The sequence below is a fragment of the Falco biarmicus genome, chromosome 3 (genome assembly GCF_023638135.1).
Source record: "Falco biarmicus isolate bFalBia1 chromosome 3, bFalBia1.pri, whole genome shotgun sequence".
Taxonomy (NCBI): domain Eukaryota; kingdom Metazoa; phylum Chordata; class Aves; order Falconiformes; family Falconidae; genus Falco; species Falco biarmicus.
In genome coordinates, this window is record NC_079290.1 from 90950788 (window position 1) to 90968071 (window position 17284).

At 42.9% G+C, this 17284-nt stretch overlaps 1 protein-coding gene across 1 annotated transcript; it reads left to right on the plus strand.

The window, feature by feature from the left end:
• Positions 1-6113: 6113 nt before the first annotated feature.
• Positions 6114-14720, plus strand: LOC130146245 (leukocyte elastase inhibitor-like). The gene is made up of 8 exons (XM_056332219.1): positions 6114-6124; positions 7621-7798; positions 9437-9550; positions 9901-10032; positions 10909-11026; positions 12437-12579; positions 14021-14191; positions 14316-14720. Exons 2-8 carry the CDS (start codon positions 7628-7630, stop codon positions 14718-14720), a joined length of 1254 nt encoding a protein of 417 aa, XP_056188194.1. The 5' UTR covers positions 6114-6124; positions 7621-7627.
• The last annotated feature ends 2564 nt before the right edge of the window (positions 14721-17284 follow it).

Below are 17284 nucleotides of genomic sequence, written 5' to 3' on the forward strand. Positions count from 1 at the left end.
TGGTGGAAAAAAGCAAGCTGTGGCTGGCTTTTGCAGGCAGCTGCAAACTGCAGTGTTATGTGTCTAGTCATCTCATCACCTGCTCAGCTGCACAGTCATTGCCCGCTGCCCGCTCCCAGCATTTTGTAGAAGAGAAGGGAATACATCTTAATGTCTTGTGGTAAAAAAAGTAGTTTGTGGGGAAGAGCAGTTTGGTTTTGAAACTTGAAAAATGCTACGTAGAGCCAATTGGCCCTACTGGAAAAGCAGTACAGTTTTGAACCCTGAATATACTATCCTAAGGGCCTAGAAAAGACAGAATTTACACATACATTTGATATTTCCTGAGGCAAAGCAGTTAAACTGATGCCAGGGAAGTTCTGAAGGACTGTATGTGCAGAGCAAGTAAAATAGATCAGTGGAGGAACAATATTAATATAGGAGGGAGAGAGAAAGCACAGAGTTTGGAAGAAGAAAAGTCTTGAAAGGTACTAAAAAATACTTAGACTGTCACTAAAAAGAGGCTAGGACTCATAAAAGCACAAGAGAAAAAGATACATGGTAAGGCCATGTGCAGAAATAAAAAAAACAAAACAAACCACCCAGATAAAGAGACAAAGAACTGAGGAGGAAGACTAAGGAACACTACACTAACGTGCAGGAAGGAAAAACAGAAACAAAGAAGTAAATGGCAAATGGAAGCGAAAAAGCAAGGAGAAGAATAGGGGTAACAGGAACACTCATTTTCTCATCGTGTCTTGCATTGTTTACAAATCCCTCTTTCTGGCTGGAGCAGCGGAGGCTGTGAGACTGGGGTAAGACCATGGCAGAGGAGCAAGGAACAGCAGAGCCAGCGGGAGCTGTGCCTGAGGGAGAGGGTGGCCCAGCACTAGGAGAGAAGTGTGGGAAGGGTGAGGTGGTGCTGGGAGCCCCGCTTCCTCTTTCCTCCTTTCTCCCCTCACCATGTCTGATCCCTCAAATATCCTATGAATCCAGAGCCAGCTTTATGCTTTGTAGGAAGAAAGAAGAGGTGAGAAAGAAAGAGAAAATTGTCAGAGTTGCAAAGCCACATAAAACCTTAGAGGACTTAATTTGGACCTGTGTCCAATTTCCATAACCCAGTGTTGTACCTGAGCTCGGGGGTGCTGATTAGGGGAGATCAAACACTGTGCTGGTGTAGCTCCTTGCTTCCCATCTCTTTACCTCCATCTCACTCTGTGCTGGAGACATAACCTATATGATCAACCACTCCTAGCTTTCTTTTATTAACTGCAATGATTTAAAAGAATACCCCCTGGCTGGGGATTCTTGTTACAGTTCAAGGAAATACTTCTTCCCCTCTCTAATTAAGCTGCTTCCATACACATAAAGCTGACTCCTTGCCTGAGAGAGAGAGATGGCTGTAGGCAACATAAAGCTCCTGCATCTCCCATTCATTTGCTCTATGTTGGCAAGCAAGCTCAGCTCCAGACGAGGACTCTCTGAACCCTACCATGATCCCTGCACACCCCTGTGTCCAGACCAGACCCCATCAGACTTGAGAGGGACTACACACAGCAGTACAGCCATGGATCTCCAGGGTTAATGCCCAGTTTTCCTGCTGAGGGTGACTTGGCATTGCAAGCAGGAGGTGTTGCCAGCAGATATTGCCTGCCAAACTTGTTGGGCAGCTTTGAGAGAAATACTATTAGCATATTGCTAGATATAGGTTTCCCAGTCTTCTGCAGGAAACTTCACGTTGATGGCATTTGCATTAAATTGCAACATGCTGCTATCATCAACAATTGGTTAGAGGCTGAACTTTCCCACAAGGGAGTGGGAGATTTTTATAATACAGTATTCACAAGAACATGCTCCAGAGCTCAGCTATTGTGCTCTTCATTTAACCTCTTCGGGCAAGAAGGTAAGCAATTATTTATTTTTTTTTAAATAACTTGTGATTTATTTTTTTTTTTTCAGATCCAAAGAAGTCCACATGTTTACAGGTGGGATAGAGGGGGAGATACCTTTACAGGCGGCAGGCAGCAAAACACACTGCTAAAATTCAGCTGGCTCAAGAGCTTACCCAAAGGGAGCTGGTCTTCAGTGGGATGTAGATGGGGAATTTAGAAACACATGTCCAAAATGGTGAATCCAAAGATTCTTGCCTAAATTTCACAGACTTTGGAATCTGAAATATCCCCAGGATCTCTCTGCCCATCCTGAAAGTTCTGATTGTCACAGGACTGATCAGCTCAGTGGCTTATACCAGAAAGTGCCTGCTTTTCTGCCTGTATCTCCAGAAGGGCTGAAAGGCAGGTTCTTTCCAAGCACCTCTACCCACGCTGGTAGAAATGGGCTTCACATGAAGTGATGGTGCTGATGACCTGAGCAAACCCACCCACAGAATGGGAGATAAAAGTTAATTTCCCTTCTTTACTCAGGTTTTCATGGCACAAGAAAAAGCCTTGACATGTTCACTAGGCAAGAGGGCAGGCATGTAGTTTTTTGACTGGGTGCTTAGGTGTTTCCCCTGTACCCTGATCCCTGCTGCCGGGGGATTGTTTATGTTCTTAAACAACAACTATATAAAATAGGAAGGGTGGAGTGGTATTCAGATTTTGTTTTGTTAATGGGGATGCTAGTCTTCGCTATCAACATATTAGCTCCTGGGTTTGGCAGTGGTGTTTAGAAGCTTGCAGAGAAGCCTGTGCAGTACACACAGGCACAGCAAATAACTTGCCACAGTACAGCTCGTGACAGACCAGTGTACGTCCATGTCTATTTATGCAGGAATAATTGGTCTAGAAAAAGGTAGAAAAGATACTGGAGGTACTAAGGCAAAATAATAAAAGCAGTCAGAAAAAGCCCTTCCTGGCATCAAAGTAGCAGCCTGAGAGCCTAAGTTGTTTGGAAAATGAACTTGGTTAACATTTCCTTTGAAAAATTACTTTGTACTGAAAGGTATTGGTTTTTAATTTAACGTGTGTTACCTTGGAAATATTTTGTGTCACTGAAGGATGATTAGAATTTCTGTGTTGTGGGAAATTTCATTTTCTTCATGTGCGATTTGTCCCTTTCACTCAAATCAGTGCAGAAACACTTGGAAACGTCTTTCTGTATGAACGGTCATGAAAAATAAGAAAGTCACTTCTACTAATCAGTTTTTTTATGTGAGGAGACAGTACTATCTGGCATGTTGTCCTGGTTTTGGCTGGGATAGGGTTAGTTTTCTTCCCAGTAACTGGTACAATGCTGTGTTTTGGATTTGGTATGGGAATAATGTTGGTAACACACTGATGGTTTCAGGTGTTGCTAAGTGATCTTTATACTAAGTCAAAGACTTTTCAGCTTCTCATGCTATGCCAGAGGGAAGGCTGGAGGGGCATAAGGAATTGGGAGGGAGGACAGCCGGGACAGCTGACTCAAACAAGCCAAAGGGATATTCCATACCATAGAACATCATGCTGAGTATATAAACCGGGGGGAGTTGGCCAAGGCCTGGCGATTGCTGCCTGGGGACTGGCTGGGTGTCGGTCAGTGGGTGGTGAGCAATTGTATTGTGCATCACATGTGGGGCTTTTTTTCCTTGCACTGTTTTTCTCTTTCACTTTTTGTTATCTCCCTTTTCAGTACTACTACTACTACTACTATTGTTATTAGTATTACATTTCACTTTGTTTCAATTATTAAAGTGCTCTTACCTCAACCCATGGGGTTTACCTTTTTTCTGATTCTTCTCCCCATCCCACCAGGGAGGGAGAGTAAGTGAGCAGATACGTGGTACTTAGTTGCCAGCTGGGGTTAAACCACAACACATGTGCTCCTTTTCTAGGATAGACAGATGTAATTTATGACAATTCTGTCTTCCTTTGTGTATGAGAAATGAGTGTGTATTAAATCACCATGAGTGTGTATTAAATCACCTTAATGGGAGGCAGACTGGAGAAGTAAAACATGCAATGGGAATTATCACGTGGCATCAGGGAAAACAGGTTCCTTCTTGGTAACCTTGTATTAAATACAGAATAACCTCAAAACCAAAGCTACAGCTCTCTTAGACTTCCCACCTTATTTACTGTCTCCTCCTGTTAACTGCATAATATAATCTAATACACCTATTAATTATGATAGCTTTGAGCACAGCTTTTTATTCTTTGAGAGTTTTTGTTTTGATTTCATCTACCCTTAGCTGAAAACAAATTGTAAAGAGAGAACACATCATGAATAGTTATAGAAAAGAAGTGTTTGTCCTTTCACACAGCCATGGAATAAGTTTATCATCTTTACAAGGTGTCTGGTATATGGTGTTTTCTTTTGAAGGAAGCTATTCTCCTGGGTAGCTTCTTGCTCACATGTAACAGCTCCAGCAATTTCCATCTGACGGACTATGTTAAAAGCTATTGAACCATCATGCAAAGCATTTCGCTTCATCAGCTGTAAAGCCCCAACCCTGCTTACTGTCTCCCCACTGTTGCTAATATTCAGTGCAGGTACTTCAGCTGGTGTAGAGCAGCAGCTATGATCTTCCTGTAATACTTCTTTTGATCTTACGTCTTCTCTCCTTACCATCCAAGATTTTTAAAAGTAATGTTACCATTGGTTGTCCACCATGTAGGTGTTCTTCAGGCTCCACTGTCCTCGCAGTAACTCCAAAACTCTCACTGACTGAATGATTACATGGATTAGACATGTGGCTTTATGGTGTGGAATCATTCATACACTCATGCCTGCCCCAATTTAGATTAACAAACTTCACTAAATCCTTTCATTCTGCAGTAAGAAAGTTCCTCCGCCAGCCCACACCTCCCCTCCCTTGCTTTCGGTCTCCAGGGCAGCTCTCTAAGTAGTTCCCACTCACAAAACCATGGAGTTGGCTGTAGTGTTTGCAGCTGGACATCTGCCTGAGGACAGCCTGCAGCTTTTTCTAAAGGAGTCGCCACCTTGGTACACCAGGTACTTGCTTTTAAAACCTGTTCTCAGCTCCTGGGCTGTCCCTCCACTTGGCTTGGCAGTCTCTCCTCTCCCTGCAGGGTGGGGTGGAGATGCCTCCTTCCTGCTGAGGAAGTTTATTAACTCTGTTTTTTCTCCTTGACTTGTTATGAGGTTTGGGCGCACCTACAATATGCCTCATGACCTACATTTGCTGTGAACAATTTTACAGCTCCATTTCAGATCCTTCAAGATGTGTAGAAGTAGAGCAATACAAACATCAGCGTTAAAGAAGCGCTGAGTTTTGTTTTCAGAAGGTTCTGGGTAGTAGGCAATAAAGGTGGAAGAAAAGAGAAATGATTATTTAGTGCAATGTCTTTTTCTTGTGGTAAGATGATTGTGTTATTAAAAGGAAAATGAAAACCATGTTTCATACAAAGACACAAACAGCAGTTTTCATAACTAATGAGGTATAATCCATCTTTAATTTGTTTGTTGAGAGAACCTTTTGGGTGTTTCTCCTCTCTTTTGCCCATTTCTAGTGGGTTTTTATGTGACGTACTTCTGGACTTCAGGGTAAAACAAATGTCCCGGTGTCAAACGTATATGAACTTTTTCTTTCAGCATCACAGGTTCATGTCAGAAACATGATGAAGCATTGATTATTGCTGAGCTTTTCAAGCCAGTTAAAAGGCAAGAAGCATTTGCTTTTGTCACACGTGGCACCTTCATATATTCAGCAACTTGACTTTCCAGCTCTTCCAAGCCACTTGCAGCAATCTGTCTTAGGCTGAGTCTGTTTTCTTGTGGGCTGAGTTCATTCCCATTGCCTCGGCACTTGCTGTGGGCTAAGGTGGCTTGTGCAGACAAATGCTGCCTCTCTGCTGAGCCACATCAACTCCCAATGCCCTGGTAACTTCTGGTGCTTGAGCTCTGGCTTCTCATGCAGAGTTCATGTCTAGCTCATGGCTGGGCGAGAGGTAGCACACACTCTGCATCTTGAGGACAACACAAGACATTTTGAGTAGCTCTTTGAGTGAAGAAAACTCTGTGAAGGGCGGGCTGTCTGTGAGGGTGGGGACTGTGGCTCATTTGGAGCTCTTCCCTCAGTAGGAGAGCAGGGTGGCAGGAGAGCACTGGCTGGAAGGGGATGGAGGTCACCAGCACCAGGTAGCCCCTTCCCAAGAATGCTCTAGACCCCACTCAAAGGGCCTGCTGGACACCAACAGCCCAGGCCAGGCTGTACATCATCACCTGCTGATGAAAGATCCTCAAGTTCAGCTTTGCACCAGCATCTTCACATCCTTAGCCTTCTGGTGGCCCAGGCTGGAGTTCCTCACATAACTTAGCTTGCAGGCTGCAGCAGCTGGGCAGCACAGGGCTGAGGAGCACCTGCTGCGCCGTGGCCTTCTGCAGGCAGTGAGGACAACAGCCCAGCTCTGCACTCACCCGTTTTCGGTGGAGGGGAGCTCTGGCAGCTCGCTATGGACCTGGCCCACACTTGTCCCAGTGCAGGCTGAAAGCCAAAGCCAGCCAGGTCTGTGCCGCAGGAGACACGGGGGCCTCCTCTCCCTTCTCTCTGTACTGTGGCTGTGTATTTCCCCCAAAACAAAGCATCTTTCTGGAACACAGGCCACAGCTACTCATCTCTCCGTCTGCAAGCAGTCAGGAATGTATGCTTTGCTTTCCACACATTTTTTCGGGTGTGCTGCTGAAAATACAATCTTATGCTGAAAGTGATGTAGGTATTTTGGGGTAAAATGATTCTAGAAAAGCTCATGTGATCCAACTGGTATCCACACAACAGCTTTACGATTCTTCTCTTAAGGGACAGGAAAGGAGTTTCTAAATCCCTTTTTTTCAGATAGACCCCTGCTTGCAAGGACCAAGCTGGAACTTGGTCTCAATTTGCTCTTAACCAAGTGGATTTAATTTAAATGACACATGGGAAAGGTATCAGACCGTAACATTTTTAGTACAACAGAAAAGAGTGATACGGGTCTTGTCATATCATTGAGCAGGAATTTACAGACTTCTTTTCAGGGCTGTTGAGCTATCGTTTTGTTTGGAAATTTTAATTGTATATCCTACCTGAATCTGTGGCTCCTGGAAAAAATCATGAGGAGTGAAAAAGCGTATTTCAAACTATTCATGTTTCCGAATGTATGTCACTCTCCATAGCTGTTAATGACCTTTTTTCATATATGAAAACATTTCATTAATAGTGATTATTTTTATGAACCTTTTGCTTGAAACCCTCATACCACAGCTCTGGTTACCAGACCTGCTTATATGCAGGCATCGTTTCTGTCACTAAGTTTCTGTTACTAATCCTATGTTGTTACGAGAGGAAAGAGTTGATATAACTGTATAGATCAAACTAGTTTGGAGAAGGAAGGTGTTAATCCACAGCTGACTGATTTCAATACCATGGTCTAAAATAAGATACATCATGGGATAAGACAGAGAAGTGGTCCTTTCTGATGAATTCACATATGTTGTGAGTGTGGGTCCCTTTTCCAGACACTGTGTCCTTGCACCTGCTACATAGCGTGAACTGACAGATGTGTGCAAGGTTGGCTGTTTCAAACTCTCAGAATTTAGAAAACATCTATAATTTAGAAACCAGCTATGGGACAATCTCAGGGCAGACAGATGCTTCACAGTGTGTTCTAGCTAGGCAACAAGCTGCATTAAATTTCTTCTTTCTTTTGTACTCCCAGTCAGCAGCCACTTCATGATGGACTCCATTTCTAGACCAGTTACTGAGTTTTGCCTTGACCTCTACAATAAGCTCAACAGAAACGCAGAGGACACAAACATAGTCTTCTCTCCAATGAGCATCTCTGTTGCGCTGGCCCTGGTCTGTCTAGGTGCAAAAAACAACACTGCTGCTCAGATAGAAAAGGTAAGTAATTATTAATGAAACATGCTAAGACACTTCCACATTGCTTGCTGTTCCCTTAATGGAAACACCAGGCATCCTAGCACAACACGTGTACAAGGGTCTCATAAGAAACAAGCACAAATAGAAGCACAGGTGCTGCCTTCACAGTAGTGCTTGGTGCTTTTATGATCCTTGCTATCTGCTCGTGTGTGTGCCCCCACACAGACTCAGGAGCACGGACCAAGAGCTGAATGAGAGGAGGCAATACACCACAGTGGGACGCTCTGGCTTTCCCCCAGCCTGTTGCCAGAATACCAGACTTCAGTTCAAAATTACGGGCAGATGGTTCCTCTCAAGGTTGCTGTGAGAATCCTGAAAGTGTGAGTCCGGGTAGCAGCGGGGAGAGTTGCAGAAACCTGAAGTGCTTGCAGCTGGATGTCTGGAAGCATTAACTCACTTATCCCTTATGACATTCAAGAGTCAAAATGTCTCTCACCTGCAGAGCTCATAGGGACCCAGGTGGGCAGGGAGGAGGTGAAGAAGGCCACACCTCTGATAACTGCACCTTTACACCCTGCAGTATAAGTTCTGCTTTCTGCAGTCTTTCTTCTCCTTCCTTGTTTGTGCCCATGAGTGGCAAAAGACCAAGAATCCTGAGGCAGAGGTTCTTGTCAGTAGCTGGCTTTGTACTAGTAGGTCTTCATCCATCGCATCCTAACGCTGCTGTGTGCACAGTCTGACTGCTGGGTCACCCACAACCAAGGTGGACTTACCCTCCCCATGAGGTTTCCAGGGCATGGTAGGTTGGCCTTGGCTTGTCAGGAGCTCACCCAGCCACTCTGTCACTCCCCCTCTTCAACAAGGAGAGAGAGAGAAAATAAGACGGAAAAAGCTTGTGGGCTGAGATAAGGACTGGGACATCACTCACCGATCACTGTCGTGACAAAACAGACTTGACTTATTTTAGAGCTGGCTGTAACCAGTTCTCTTTGACATGGGGGCAGCCCCCAACCTCTTTGCACAGAGGCCACCCCGACAGCCCCCTGGGTACCATAACCTTGCCACATTAACAAAATGCTCAGGGATTCTTGCTTATTTTTAGGAAAGCAATGAAGATCCAGTATCCTCAATTAAAAAAAAAATTAAGTCTATGTATGATGCAACATTATTATAATGGAGAAGAAGCTGGAAATTTTTCAGTTAAATATTTGTACATTAGAAACAAGGACTGGTTTCCATTAAGAGCACTGTGGTTTTAATATATTTCCTAAGCTGATGCAAAGATTAAAAATGATTGCAAAAAGCTGGTTTTGATGTTTTTAAAGCAAGCTATTTTTCTGTCTTTGCCTGAGACAGCTTTTTATTTTGAAATTTAAGGTAACTGTAGCAGTAAAAATATAAATAAAATGTAAATATTTTGAGGTAGTGGAGAGTACCATTTTGAGGGATTAAGTGCAAGTTCCTTTTGGTTTGCTAACACAGAAATGTGAATTTGAACACGAATAATGAACAATTTCAAGTCTGTCATTTCAGACTGACTGAAGCTGAGAAAATATCTTTCATAAATCTACACCATTTATCCAGGATAGCATAACAAATCTTTTAAATAAGGAAAACGTTCCAGTTACAATTGCCCTAATTTGTCATCTCCGACTGCAGGTGCTCCATGTCAGGAAAGCTGCAGGAAGAATGAGCCTTGGGTCTGATCTTGAGAGCGCAGCCCCAGAGATGGAGCCAGAGCGAAGCCAGGAGGGACAGTCTTCCCTCCCCCAGGTGTGTCCTGGTGTGGGGAGCACCACAGCCCCATCCTGACTCCACGGCAGGTCACTGGGTGTAAAGCCCTGGAGCCTGCCACCGCAGGGAGTCACGGTCACAGGCAGCCTGCCTCACTGCTGGGAAATGCCTGATGTATTTTACTAAGGGCCAAGTCTTCCATGAAGTCAATACCAAAGCCTTCAGTGATCTCATCTGAAGGAGGATCAGGCTACAAAGCTTAGACTAGCTGGATTTAAAAATCAATACAGCAGGAGTTAGCCCTAGAGTGTAATCTAATTAGGATGCAAATTAACAACCGAAGCTATGTGGGGGAATCGTTATAATTGTTGTGTTTGTAATATTCCCAGTGTAACAAGGATGGGGACCTTGACCATAAAGCATTCCAGGCACTGCGTTTACAACTACAAAACCTTGGTGAAAGATATGTTTTAACCCTGGCCAACAATCTCTTTATACAACAAGGATTTGAACTCCAGCACGTAAGTTACCTGTCTGCTGACAGCTGTGGCCCTGACCTCAAGCTTCCCTGTCACTGTGAGCCTCACTGTTGTCCCCCTCACGTTTATTTTGGAATACTTGATGTGCTTCTTGGGGCTTGTGGGAAAGAGGCAAGAGTGTCAGCTTTCAGTTCTTTTGTTTAAAACAAAACACACTGTGGATATCAATGGCTGTAGAGCAAAGACGAAGCAAGAGTCTGTTTGGGTTTGGCATATGTCTGCACTTAGCTAGAGGCACGACTACAGCCAAAAAATGGTTATTCAAGCTGTCAGCTACTCGCTCCTGGGCTTGCAGGTGGCACAGCTGGGGCAGCAGTAAGCTTGGAGAGGGCTGAGCACCTGAGATGTTACACAGTGTCATGCATAGGGCTGCTGCACTGAACTTCTTACTCCTTTCTTACTGAATGACAAAGTGTTATCTAAACTACCTAGTATGGATAACTTGCTAGTCACATCTTTGCTTTTCTATCAGTGATTGCTGTTGAGTGATCCTTAAGCAATGAACAACACACCTTGCATCTTCTCTAATTTTTTATTTTTATCTGGACCTCAGGCATGCAGTTCTCCATGGGAAGACTTTTTCTGGCTTTCTTTTTACTTATTTACTTTTTTTTTGCCTATGCAATAGAATAATCTTCTTCAAAAATTCTCTGAACAAACTTCAGATAGTTGCTGAAACATCTACAAAATGAAATTTCATACATTATGTATGAAACAGCTATGAAATGAAAATTAAATTTTGCTTTATGAAGTCAACAAGTCCTTCACCATTTCTAAAATAGTTCTGAATCATTGCTTTCTTTCAAAAGTGAATTTTAAAGGATTTGACCAATTCATAATCTTTGTTTTGCTTTACAGAAATTTCTAATGTGCACTAAGGAACTGTATGGAGCAATGCTGCAAACAGTGGACTTTCATGGTGCTGTGGATGCTGCCAGAATAAAAATTAATGCTTGGGTTGAAAGTGAGACACAAGGTAAAACAAAGCAAAAACCACAGCCATGCTGTCAGGTAGTCTGAGTCCAACTCAGCCTCACACGGGGCACCAATTGTTGCAGCACAATCAAACTAGTGGACTGCAACAAGTCTGACCTCTGGAGGAAGGAGATACAGCACAGACAGAATCTGACCAACGGTAAAGCCTTGTTGCAGTCTACTAGTTTGATTGTGCTGCAACACCATCACGTCTTTCTTACACTGCTTCAACAACAGAAATTCCTCCGTATGAAAAGTAAAGACTTGTTCACGTTTCTGGGTGTTCAGTCTTATGCTGTTTGAAGACAGTTTTTCTTCCCATTCAGCCTTGAAATATTAGAGTCCGTTACCAGCTAAATTATTTCTGAATTAAAGGTGTGTTTGTTGTCAAATACTTTTGTATTCACACCCTTATGCCTGGCATAATTGCAATAATACCTATAAGACTTCACCAGACAAATTGCTTCTGCAAACAGCCCCAAATGCATATACAGAACAGCAGGGGGTGGAAGCTGTGAGCTTCATGGTGAGACTGGGAACAGCCTGGTGGAGGCAGGGAGAAGGATGACTGAGGACCTGGTTATATGTAGAGCAATGCCCACGAAGACAAGAGATGTGACCACCAGTGAGAGTCACTATCACAAGCGACAATCAACCAGCTCTTACCTTTGACAGGCTAGCAGGGGCCATCGGCTCTTGCTGATTAGACCAAACATGATAGGTGCCATTTTCCTTTAGTTTTGCCAGAACCACAGTAGCAACAGGATGAAAAGTTTCTAAATCTTCTGGCTGAACAGAAACCAGAAATTACTGGGGGACAGGCAAATGGATCTGAAGGCTTCTGTAATTTCTCATTTGCTCATCCCCTGATCAAACCTGTCCTTCTACTGGCAGAGCAGCCTGTGACTGGTGTGGGAAAGAGCTGTTAAACCCAGCTGGCTCCCAGTAAGAGGGCTGAAGGTTCAAGAGCCACCTTGTGCAGTGTTAGGGGCCATTGTTGCTCTGGGTGCTCATATGAAGACTGTGGACCTGCTAACTCTACTTCAGCTTCTGTGTAAACAGTCAAAAGCTCCACAGCTGGTTAACCGCTGCGCTTGGTGCAAAGGGAAAGATGCCCTCATATAAATCAAAATATGTGACTCATGGTGCTACCTCCTTCCCCATGGTTAATGTCACCTGACAGCGACAGCTGGCTAATTTGGTGACTCCCACTCTCTCCTGTGCTCCATGGGTGGTAACAGTGCAGAGTAATCTACCATTTATTTCCATATATTGTCCCCGTCCTTTGAATAAGCCAAGAACTAGATTTCTAAATTTCTCCAAAACTAAGTCCACAGACAACTAATTGAATCTCAGTCCAGAGTCTTAATGACAACTAACAAATACTTGTGTATTCCAAAATTTCCTTTAGGTAAAATCAAGGAACTCTTTGCTCCTGGTGTGATCGATGCACATGCATTGCTGGTGCTAGTGAATGCAATCTTCTTCAAAGCATCCTGGGAATACAAGTTTGAGGAACAAAAAACAGTACAGAAAGATTTTAAACTGAATCAGGTACACCTGCATCCTGTGAACCTTAACATTATTTACCCTAGATACTGTGAGCATTGCAGCAAACATAACATAGAAGCACAATGTCCAGGGCTCAGCTGCCCTGTGAGCAAGTTGTGGGTGTGCTGGGAGCTTAAGCTGCCTCTTCTGTTGAGTAGAGATGGCAGAAGGCTAAAAAAAAAATAAAAAAAAAATAGGAAAGTGTAATCTTTACTGAAAAAATATGCAAGAGTCAGAAGTTCTAACAACTCAGAGTAGTGCCTGGCAAGGCAAAACAAAAGTGCTAGTCCTGATTTGCACTTTTGAACATAGTGGTCATTACAGGTAGTTGTGTCAGAAGCAAATCTGAACATCCCATTTCATGTAGACTCCAAGGGGTCATCCTGGTGTTTATACATTTCATACATTTTAATATTAGCTACTCATATGAGAGATTAAAACAGACCAAACAAACTAGGCCAGATAGTAACAAACTACAAAAATATAGTTGCAATTTGAAAAAGGAGACATTCTTATAGGATATTTTCATTTTTTTCTAGTGTCTGCAACGTTTGAAAGTTTATTTTAAATATATTTTTATTTTTTAGCCCTTTTAGCTGCTATAGGGATATCACCTAAGCTTTCATTGTTTAGCTAAGGTATTGTCAGTGTGGTTGCAAAATCAGTGGTTTAACAAGCACATTCCTCCAAGTATTGTGTGTGCCCTTTAAGTCTAAGAGATATTATCAAAAAAGACAATAAAACCCATTTATTTTCATTTAATTCAGTTTTGTCTTCTTTCCGTATGTTGTTTTAATAATCTATCAGTTCTCATCCATAACAAAAAAAACCTGCAGCAGATTTAGGTCTGACCTTAAGTAGCAGTGCTTTGTATGAGAAAAAGTCTCTTGTGAGTGTTCCTCATATATCAATGTTAGCTAACTGTAAAAGGAGACTTGAGCCTTCATAAGGCTTCCAGACAATGCCATCACAAAAAAGGCAAGACAACAAGACCTAGAACTGGATGCCTAAGAAAGGCTATGATTTTGCTCTTAACCTATTTATTGCTTCCTGTCTAAAAAATTAGTCTGATAAATGACAGCTTGATTCTTGCAGTGCTATTTCTTTATCCCAGTCTAAGTTAGGACCTGCAAATCAAACTAGCATCAGTCTGTTTGGAAGTGCAATACTATTAAGCAGTTTCACTATCTGATCGACTACAGGGAAAGTATTTATTGGGTTTGGTTCCCCCCCCCCCCCAAGAATTATCACCCTTTTTAATGCATGGCAAAGCTGATGTTTTGTCAGTCACTGTCGCTGTAGATGCAACAAAATAAAGAAAAATGTCTAGCTTCACAACAGTTACTGCTGAAACCGTGCCGTGACTACTGATATTACACCTATAATAAGTCTAAACATTAAGAACTGTATTGCTTAAGTGACGGTATAATTTTCTTTTAAATAGAATGAGAAAAAAAGTGTGCAGATGATGTATCAGAAAGGCACATTTAAATTTGGCTACATTGAGGAGATGGGTGCTCAGGTCCTTGAGCTCCCTTATGCTCAGAAGTCACTGAGCATGATCATCCTGCTGCCAGGTGACAAGGCTGATGGATCTACCAGTGGGCTGAAGCAGGTAAGGCAGTATATACCAGGGACTATGGCTGAAAGCTGGTTGTCTGAATTAAGGCTGGGTAGAGATCTAAACTTTTCAAAGCTGCCTACCTATTTTAAAGCTCTTTTTCCCCCCCATCTTCTAGATTGAAAGCACAATGACCTATGAAAATTTAATGCTGTGGGCGGCTTCCGAGCACATGTTTGAGACAACAGTGGAGGTATACCTCCCCCGATTCAAGCTTGAAGGCACCTTTAACCTCAATGAGGTATTACAAGAGATGGGGATGACTGACATCTTCACTGAATCAAAAGCTGATCTTTCTGCAATGTCGTTTGCAAAATCCCTGGTGCTGTCAAACGTTGTCCATAAGACGTATGTGGAAGTCAATGAGGAAGGCACCACAGCAGCAGCTGGTACAGGAGCTGTCATTGTGAGGAGGTCCCTTCCTCTCACAGAGGTGTTTATGGCTGATCACCCTTTCTTATTCTTTATTAGACACAATCCCACTAATACCATTCTTTTCTTTGGCAAACTCTGCTCACCTTAAAATCTTAAAAATTAAACAAAAAATTTTTAAAAAAGGGATGTTTTCTAACATTGTGAGAAACACCTGGATGAAAATCAGAAATTGTATTTTTCCCCAATGCATTCTTAATCCTTTGACAGCTAGTTTGTATTTCAAAGTAATCACTGCGACCAGTTTAGCTTAGAACCCATCAAGTGGATGCTCTGCCACTAGGCTCTTTGATTTGCAAATATTGATCTGAATCCAGAATAGGAGTAAATTTTGCCTTAACCTCGCTGCATACAAGTAACATTTTATTTTCTCAAAGCCCACATATGTTCCTGTATTCCTGCATCCATATGCATTCCTGCATATTAATGATGGTGACGATGGAGTTGAGGTTAGAAGGGACCTCTCTGGAGGTCTTCTGTTCCACCCTCCCCTGCTCAAAGAGGACCATCTACAGCCAGTTACTCAGGACCACGTCCACATGGTTTTTGGTTATCTCTAAGGATGGAGACTCCACCACCTCCCTGGGCAACCTCCCATATGCGCCCCCTAAGTTCTCAAATCACTCTGAAGAGAATCTCGCATGCACAGTGTCTGCAGGAACAAGATACAAACCCAAACATTTCTAAAGATGGTTAATTATATACACAGTAAAGAAGGCTGCCTCTTATATGGGGATAGATCAACTTATTTGATTCTCAAAGAATAGGAGAAAAATGGTTAAAGCACCCCATTGAAATTACTGATGTGGAAAATGGTAGCCATGAAGTTCCAAGAAATGTGTTTACTTTCTCACATGCTGTTGTCTGGTGAATTTTAACAATCTGAGATGCAGATCTGGAAGACAGGGCTCTCTCCATGCTCTAAGAAATGAAGAAAGGTTTTGTAAAGGGCAGTGGAAATCACAGTTAAACATAACCTGGGAAAGTTTTTAGTCTGTGGGGGAAAAATAAAACTTGCCGCTGACCGATAGGAAGAGATGACTGCTAATTTGCCGGTTTAATATAAGCAACGTCTTCCTCAGAGGGATTCTGCATGAGATTCAACAAATTAATGTTTGCAACCTGTTTTATGACCCATGAAAAGGAAAATATGCATTAGCTTTTTGCCATATAATTGGGTATAAAGCACCCTCATTCATGATCACCACAGCTTATGCACCATAAGTTACCTGGGGCCCTTTGGACAAGAAAGTCTAGGAAATAAGAGTGAGTGATAACTGAACAAGAACAGGCAGGAGCAGGGCAATAAAAGTCAAATAAACAAACTACTCTTGACTGTCTAATGTGAAGGTGCAGTATGGCTGCAGCAGCAGTTCTCCAGGCTGTGTCCAAGTTTTCCTTCTGGAGGCTGGCAGCCCAGTTTGCCTATTAGATGATGTTTTTGTTACCTAAAGCTGTCATCATACAGTGTCAACATTCCCCAGGGAAGTTCTGAGTGCTGCAACCTCAAAAATCAACGTTTCTGAAAATGCAGAGACAGGGATTCCTGTGATGAAGTGCCAAATGCCACAGGGGAAAAAGAACTTCCCTTTATTCCTGTCTTTTCTCAGAAATGAGTACACAGTCCCCAACCCCCAGCATATTTTTCAGCACCCTTGAGCTAAATCAGGAGTTTCCAACTACACTGTGGTTTAGCAGGGGGATGGATCTGCGCTTGCTATCAGTGAAGAATTCAGGAGCTTAGTTCTGAAAGTGAAAGAAACAGAGGAGGGGGTTTGCAGTACAAGTCTCAGTTTAGCACCAGCTAAGCCGGGCCGTTCCTGTGCTGCCAGAGCATGGAAGCTGTGGAGGCATGTGGTGATCCCTGTGTGGCATAGGAGATGTATCTGGGCTGTTTCTGGTGTGCACAACAGCAGCAGTTTTACTACTGCCACAGTCTCATGAACTATGAAAAGGAGACTAATGTCATGAAGGAAAAGACCAAATGTCTGTGCAACAGGTTTTTTCACATTTTTTTAACATTTGGCTCAAACTCTACCGAAGGCAGTGCCTCTCTCCACTAATCCCACCCTTGCAAACAAGGTACAATGCCTCCTTCCTCCCATACCTTGCAGCTTGCCAAGGCAGCAGGCACCCCCTTTGCAAATGGCAAGGTTCGGATGTGTTTACTGCTCTGGCCTGAGCCCCCGGGGTTGGACTAGGTGTTATTTAAAGGTCCCTTCCAACCCAAACCCCATTCTATAGTTCTGTCTTGCACGTCAGTTAGCTGGATTTGGCTAACTCCACTGAGCTCAGATCAGTTATTGATTTGCAGCAGCTCAAACTAGTTTATAGTAACCACGTTGTATCCCGTATCATAAAATATCTGAGTCGGTAAAAACTGGAGGAGTTATTAGGTGTTGTGTCTTAGACCCAAAACATACATATACATTTTAAAATATCAGTTTCCCCTGACTTTAATGTCCCTTGTTATACTTATTGAACTGTGTAGGAGTTGTCTTGTTTTCCTACTCTCATCTGGAACTGGAAGTGGGAGAAACTCAGCTGTGATTACAGTAATGGTTATTGGCAAAATATATAGCTTTTAAGCTATAAGTTGAAGTTCAGTGCTTATGACTTGAGACTGGCTTTAAATACATGATCACTGTTGCAAGT

Excerpts from the sequence above, each read along its gene's own strand:
- LOC130146245 (XM_056332219.1), top strand. The coding sequence starts at position 7,628 with ATGATGGACTCCATTTCTAGACCAGTTACTGAGTTTTGCCTTGACCTC. Across the intron at positions 7,799-9,436 it reads CTGCTGCTCAGATAGAAAAG|GTGCTCCATGTCAGGAAAGC; the intron begins GTAAGTAATTAT and ends CTCCGACTGCAG. Across the intron at positions 11,027-12,436 it reads GGTTGAAAGTGAGACACAAG|GTAAAATCAAGGAACTCTTT; the intron begins GTAAAACAAAGC and ends AATTTCCTTTAG.